At 48.1% G+C, this 7,176-nt stretch overlaps 1 protein-coding gene and 1 non-coding gene across 2 annotated transcripts; both read left to right on the top strand.

The window, feature by feature from the left end:
* Positions 1-1,442: 1,442 nt before the first annotated feature.
* RPLP2 (ribosomal protein lateral stalk subunit P2) lies at positions 1,443-6,252 on the top strand. Its single transcript, XM_075712125.1, has 5 exons — positions 1,443-1,524; positions 2,130-2,253; positions 3,873-3,921; positions 5,613-5,711; positions 6,135-6,252. Exons 2-5 carry the CDS (start codon positions 2,131-2,133, stop codon positions 6,209-6,211), a joined length of 348 nt encoding a protein of 115 aa, XP_075568240.1. The 5' UTR covers positions 1,443-1,524; position 2,130; the 3' UTR covers positions 6,212-6,252.
* Positions 4,080-4,212, top strand: LOC142593862 (small nucleolar RNA SNORA52). The gene has a single exon (XR_012831160.1). It is a non-coding gene; the product is annotated as a small nucleolar RNA SNORA52 (small nucleolar RNA).
* Positions 6,253-7,176: the final 924 nt, after the last annotated feature.

The raw sequence follows: 7,176 nt of genomic DNA, 5'->3' as shown, positions 1-7,176 counted from the left end.
ACAAAACCTGGGTGCCGAAAGCCCGGCCGTGCTCGGCTTGGCTCGGCTCAGCCCAGCCCAGCTCGGCTCAGCTCAGGCACTTCCTGCAAAGTTTGCAGGCGAGCTGCGGCTGCCGGGGCGGGACGAGCTGGAGGAGGTGCCAGACGCAGCGGGACGAGGGGCAGGCGGCTCTGGGGAGCCAGGCCCAGGCGTCCCGCTGTCACGAAAATGTCACAAAATGAGATTTTCCTAACACCGCTATGGCCTTGGCACCCCAGCTCAGCCTGCAGGGAACGGGAGGCACAGGCATCTCCTGGTGGTGTGCTCACTCGCTGCCAATTCAGGGAGAGAAACGTAGCAGGAGCTGGGGCGCCCAGAAGGGCACAGGGCTGGGGGCCACAGAGCCAGCCCTCAGTCTGCCCAGAGCCATGGGGCTTTGCCACGGCTGGGCCTTTGCTGCCCTGTGTGCCCCGGGAGGGTGCCTGCCTTCAGATAGCTGTCTCGCGGCAAGGGATGCCATTTGGTCTAACACCGCATCCTGGCAATGCCCCACGGCATTTGTGCTGCTCTCCATTTCGCTCAGAGGGGGAAAGCCGGGTTTTTCTGTGACAGCGAGTTTCTGGCTGGTGCCTCGATGCTGTGACATGGCGGTGCTGCTGCAGTAATGCCCCAGAAGTGCCCCTTGCTCAAAGCTGAGCACAAGCCAAGGGAAATTTCCCCAGGGGAAATGTCTCTTCCCACAAGGATTAAACACTAACTGCTGACTGCTTCTCTGAAGCACTTCCTCAGTTATAAAACTGGGAGCCTGGTTGTTTTCTGGCGACACCGGAGTTACCAATTAGTGGAGGGTGCTGTCACCCATGCAGGGGGTTTCCGGGAAGCCTCCAGGGCAGCAAGGCAGGGACAGCCAAAGCCTCCTCACAGCCCTGCTCCCACAGCAGTTCTGCTTTCTTCGGGTCCAGTGGATTTTGGCGCAATGTTAACTTTTCACTTTTATTCATTTCCCTAATCCAGGAAGAAATCAAGCAAACCAGGCGCGGGCAGTAACTTCCATAATCCCACGACGAGACCTTGCCGCTGAGTTTCTAACTCCCGGCCTCCCCCGAAGAGGACAAGCTGCCCGCTCCCTCCTGTGGAGAGCTTTTCCTCAGCGGAGAGGCCTGCGCTTCCCGGGAGGCAAGGCCAGGCCGGGCAGGGCCGGGCGGGGCAGGGCCGGGCGGGTGGCGTAGCCCGGCTCGCGCGGAGGCCGCAGTCTAGGGGAAAAAAAACCCTGAAGAGGGAAAATTGATTGCCGCGGCCTTGTGCTGACAGCCCCGCTCTGCGCATGCGCCACCGCCTGCGCGGCAGCCCTTAGTGCGGCAGCAAAGCCCGCGACTCCCTATTGGTCTGCCCGCTCCCCGCCGGCCTAGCCCAATGGCAGAGCGTGTTGTTGAGGGGTGACAGGAAGAAGGCGTTGCCGAGGCACCGCCCCTTCCCTTTTGCCGCCGGGCTGCCATCGCGAGCAGACGTTCTAGGCCTGTCTCCCGCGCTGCCTCCTCCTCCCAAGTAAGTGCGCGGCCGTCCCTTCCACCCTCCCCCCCGCCAGGAATGGTCCCTCCCGGCGCGCCAGCTCCCGCCCGCGGCCGCCAGCGGGGCTTGGGCGAGACCACTTCGGGCGGGCGGGCGAGCGGGAGGGTGGGGAGACATGGCGGCCATGTGCTCTCTCGGCCTGGGCCTGGGCCAGGGCCTGCGGAGGAACGGGACAGGCTTAGGCGGACGCTGCGGGGAGCCGGGGTGGGGATGCCGTCCGGGGGGCGAACAGGTGTTCAGGGGGCCGCGGTGCCGCTTTCCTCCGGGAGGGGTGTGCGGTGCCAGCAGTGTTGGGCCAGGCCGTCTGCTCGGGCCTTCGGGCAGCAGCGCCCGGCGCAGGGCGGGAGCCGCTGCGGCTTCGCGGTGTTTAACGGGCTGCCTTGTGCCGGGCCTCGTGCTGGCAGGAGACCGGTACGCGGCCTCCCGTGTTGTGCCTTGCGTGTTGTGGGTTTTCGTTTAAAAGTAGAGCAAAACAGTTGTGGCTGGGAGGCTGAGGTTTGCTTCCCCAGTGAGGAGATGAATTTCCTCCGAATGTGTAACTAGATCATTAGCACTGAAGATCCAGTTCTCTTGTTTTCCAGGATGCGTTACGTTGCAGCTTACCTTCTGGCGGTCCTCGGTGGCAACGAATCTCCCACGTCAAAGGACTTGAAAAAGATCCTCGACAGCGTTGGCATTGAGACGGACGATGAACGCATGAATAAGGTGGCATTGCCTGTTAATTCCAGATGGTCGTGTCCTAGTCAGCATTGGACATTGGAGCTGTTTCCTTGGCTTCAGTGTTTCTTTAGTTGCTTTGCTGTTGATCTAGTCCTATTTTGTTCAGATGTTCGCTGATTGCATGAGTGATTTCGAAAACACTGATTAACCAATCAGAATTATGTCTGTTCTGACATAATGTATAGTTTGCACTTAATGTTTAATTTTGGGTTTTAGTCAGTATTGATTCAAAGCTAACACTTCTGAAGGCCTGGTATTCAGTGATAAATTCTTATTTAGTGTAGTGCAAAGAAGTATTTGTTCCTTCACCAAGAAACGTAGGCAAATTATAACATGGACATTAAAGGTATTCAATAATAACATGTAGGAAGATTTTGGAAATTAATGCTGAAATGGTTGTGTTGAAAAACAGACTTTTTAAGAAGAAAGTATCTTAATTAGAATGTTTCCTGTGATATAATAGACTTTCAGCCTTGTGGGCTTAAAAATACATGGCTGTGGAAAAAAGGAACCAAAAAATGGTCTTATCACCTGGCCCATACTTGTATGCAGAGTGTTTCCAGAGAGGTGGAGGGAAGAACAAGTTACTTTCCCAGCTGGAGACAGTGTTTAGCCAAACGATGGGTTGACTGAGCTGACAGCATCATTATGGTTTGGGATGTTGGTTTGAACTCATGGTGTTCCTGTTTAAATGCCAGGTCTTTCGGCTTTGGTTTACATTTGTTTAATACCTTCATAAATTAGTTGTTTTCTCTGATCCTCCAATATCCAGAAAGCTTCTCTGGAATTTGTTTTGGTCATGATTAATTAATCGTTTTCTATTTGCATTTGCTGTATCTTACAGCAGTGTAAATCTAGTGAAGTCTAGACACCTTCCTTCCGGATGAAGCAAGCACACAGGCATGGCATTTCACAGATTGCACGCTCTTGTGTAGCAGGAGGTGCCTGTTGAAAAGCTCTTGGTTAAAGTCCTTTAGCTTTGGTGGCTTTGCAGTGTTCAGCACTGACTCCTGGTAGCAGGGACTCACCAGTAAGTTGTGTGGCTTTTTTTTTTTTTAAAGTATTTGCTTGCTTTATTAATCTTTGTTACTGTGTTTTGCTTTCCTCATCCCTGGTTATACCACAATGGTAGTAAAATTGAAGTTGGGACTCTCTGTTCTGGTGCAAGGATACAATAGCCAGCTCGGCTGTAACATTTGGTAATGCTAGGAACAGGACCCTGTGGTTTTTGGTCTAGGGCCCAGTGCTTCAGAGCCTCCCAGTGGGTATTAAGCAAGATAGGTTAACAGTCCCTCAGTGACTAGCAGACAGTGGGGTTTCCTAATTGGCTCCACAACATCTGTATATCCTTCTTTCTGCAAGGTCTTTGGATTCATTATGAATTTATTGTAACGGATTTAATGAAAAAGCTTTCACAGAAAAGTATGAAAGACTTAGCTGAAGTTTTCATCTCGATGTCCTGTTCCTTCCACTGAGCAATAAGGAATGTTAGGGCTGTATAAGCAGCAGGATGGAGGCATTGCACATGATGATTAATCAGTACTTGTTTAAATGTAGCTTATGCTGGTTTGAAAATACTAACATTCTAAACTTAATTTACACAGGTTATTAGCGAGCTGAATGGAAAAAACATCGAGGATGTCATTGCTCAGGGTAAGTACGGTCTCTGAGTGTCACAGATAATTGCCTCTACTACTTTGGTAACTTAGACCCGAGAATGTAGAATTGCTGCCAGCTCCCTGATTCTTCATCAGTTTAGCTTTGCAGCTGAGGACTTCCAAGCTGGATCTTGGCTGAAATGACTGAAATCCATGTCCATTCTGATTCCCTGCAGGTTGGTGCCAGTACCTGCTGGGTTTCGCTTGTGGACAACATTAAACTGGAAAACTTAAGCATGTATGAGCTTACTGGTAGTCTGCTCATGATGTAGTTTTCTGGACATTTTGATCGGAGAAAGGATTAGCTGTCCTTCCAAGTTCTCTGGGAGATTTTTTCTTTGCATTTACCCACTTGTATGCACCTATTATGTAAACTAGGAAGAACAGACTGTTAAATGTAATAAGTGTCAATTCACATTAAGGGTACAGTTACACCCTCTGTGATTAATACAAGCCTCTCCAGTACACATCTCTTCTAGAGCTCCCTAAGTCTGGCATCTCCTTTTCTCTGAGATAGGATTCTGAGCGCGGACTTGTGTAGAAGCTTGTGCTCTTTACCTGCTGGCTCTTACCAAAGCTGGAACTTTTAACATAATTGACTGGATCATAGGGCTGAAATAAAGTAAAGCTGAGGTAGTGCAAAGGTTTCTGATTAATTAATACCTATTTTTTTGCCAGTACATAGGCACAGCGGAACTTTCAGGCATATATTTGCTTAAAGATTGCCAGGGCTTTGCCTGGCCTTGCTGTTAGGAGCAGTAACTGGACGTTTCTATGCATGTGGTCTGAAGACCTGAGTCATTATGCACGTGCTTACAACACACGCTATCTCTTTCTGTAATACTTTAAATAAATTGTTTCCTAGAACATACTGACATGCATATGAAACATGTTTGTTTACTTGGCTAGTTTACTAGAGCTTGAAGTAACAGGGAATTATTTAGAAACTGATTCCCAGAAATTGGAATACAGGCAAACGAACTGTGTACGCAACTTCTGAATGCCAAGGGAGCCTTGGTATGTGAAAGGCAGATGCCAGAGAACTAGCTAGCTTTCCAAACAGGAGCATAAATCAGAAGTCAGTTTGCTAATATCAAAGGAGATGCAGTAGGGTTTATAGGGTGCTGGAGAACTTGTTTAAAATACTGTACTCTTTGCCATGAATACATCTTTACCCTTACCCCCTTCTCTCCTGCGTGATCCAGTCATGCCCTCACAGTTCTCCACACCATTAAAAAAAGGGGGGGTGGGTGGGGAGCCAGTGCTGCCTGTATGTTACTTTTTAGGTATATTGAAATTATCAATTTCTGGGCTATTGTGCTGTATTACAGTTTTTCTGTATGTGTAAAATTGGATGTGTTTGCCACTATTTTTATATGACGGTTTTGGCAAAAAAGAATAGGGGACTTTGTGTCCAGAAGAAAACTTACTAATAATGTGCTGTTAGTGTTCTCAGGATAAGCCTTTGTGAAGCTTAAACTCCTGAGGTTTGGGTTTTTTTTTTCCACGGAATGGTTTATACTTTCTTATCATGGGTGCAGCCTCTTGTTCTTTTTGGCTAATAGTGACAGGTTCAGACCATGAGACATAGTACCTGTTTTTTCTGTGCTGTCATTCCTCTTCCTTTTTACCTTACCTCTGTGCTTGCGATGAGCATTTAAATACCTTCTCTTCTGTCCCACTCAGGTAATGGAAAACTTGCCAGCATGCCAGCTGGGGGAGCTGTGGCAGTCTCTGCTGGAGGGGGCTCTGCTGCTCCTGCTGCAGCTGCTGCCCCTGCTGCCGGTGAGTATGGGTGGAGAGGCATTGTTACTGGGCAGCTCCGTTTTTCTCTGTTAAAATCTTAACAATCAAGTGCAAATCTCAAGGCTTTTCCACTTTGGCAGTTCACTATGTGATTGAAGTGTAAACTGAACGGTTACTTTTCCTTTGGGCAATCAGAAGTATTTGCTGTTTGTCCACCTTAAGATTGGTCTGGCTTAGAACTGAGAATCAGACAGACTTCACTGTGTAAAGCACATCCCTTCGATAGTAGTGTCTGTGTCCTGTCGGTGTTTATATTTGGCTATTAAAAGGGAATGAGATGAACCATGGAGACTGAAATACCAATAATATGGAAGCTGAGAACACCAAAACATGTATCTTGAAAATCTGTGGTGCAAAAAATGTAAATACTGACCATTGACTTGGTCTTTTTTTTTCCTTCAGCTGAGGAGAAGAAAGAAGAGAAGAAGGAGGAATCTGAAGAATCTGATGATGACATGGGATTTGGCCTATTTGATTAATTATTTGTTATAGAGAAATTATTAAAATCCTTTGTTTTAAATGGTTTTTTTGATTTTATTATTGTAACCATACAAGTGCTACTGGATTCAGATAGATGATCTTGAAATAGCTCTGACAGCTTTGATTTTTATCTCTGAAACAGGTATGTGAATTTTATGACAAGCCATGGGACTCAAACTCTCTTAAAGTACTTAGGAAATGGCTAAGCTTGTGTGAACTGAATTCTTGTTTTGACACTCCTGTTTCTTAAGTGGTATGTGGAAGCTGAATCTACCTGACGTTAAGTTATACTTACTTATATAAGTATATACTTACCATACTACTTTTCCATCCCAGTTACTCAGGAAAGAGTCCCACCTATTCAGCAATAAAAGGACTTTGGCCAGCAGGAGCAGGGAGGTGATTGTCCCCCTGTACTCGGCGCTGGTGAGGCCGCACCTGGAATACTGTGTCCAGTTTTGGGCCCCTCACTACAAGAAAGACATTGAGGTGCTGGAGCGTGTTCAGAGGCGGGCAACGAAGCTGGTGAAGGGTCTGGAGAACAAGTCTTATGAGGAGCGGCTGAGGGAACTGGGGTTGTTTAGCCTGGAGAAGAGGAGGCTGAGGGGAGACCTTATCGCTCTCTACAACTACCTGAAAGGAGGTTGTAGTGAGGTGGGTGTTGGTCTCTTCTCCCAAGTAGCTAGCGATAGGACAAGAGGAAATGGGCTTAAGCTGCGCCAGGGGAGGTTTAGACTGGAAATTAGGAAAAATTTCTTTACGGAAAGGGTGGTCAGGCATTGGAACAGGCTGCCCAGAGGGGTGGGTGGAGTCACCATCCCTGGAGGCGTTTAAAAAACGGGTAGATGTGGCACTTCGGGATATGGTTTAGTCTGGTCTACCCTTGATTAGTCTAGAGTGGGCTTGGTAGTGTAGGTTAATGGTTGGACTGGATGATCTTAAAGGTCTTTTCCAACCTAGATGA

This window comes from Pelecanus crispus, chromosome 6 (assembly GCF_030463565.1).
Source record: "Pelecanus crispus isolate bPelCri1 chromosome 6, bPelCri1.pri, whole genome shotgun sequence".
In the NCBI taxonomy this organism is placed as follows: Eukaryota; Metazoa; Chordata; class Aves; order Pelecaniformes; family Pelecanidae; genus Pelecanus; species Pelecanus crispus.
The sequence above is the reverse complement of the archived record's forward strand: the minus strand, read 5'-3'. Positions and strand labels throughout refer to the sequence as shown.

Bases quoted from the DNA above. Each gene is read 5' to 3' on its own strand.
- RPLP2 (XM_075712125.1), top strand. From the start codon at position 2,131: ATGCGTTACGTTGCAGCTTACCTTCTGGCGGTCCTCGGTGGCAACGAA. The intron at 2,254-3,872 runs GTGGCATTGCCT...TAATTTACACAG, and splicing joins ACGATGAACGCATGAATAAG to GTTATTAGCGAGCTGAATGG. The intron at 5,712-6,134 runs GTGAGTATGGGT...TTTTTCCTTCAG, and splicing joins AGCTGCTGCCCCTGCTGCCG to CTGAGGAGAAGAAAGAAGAG.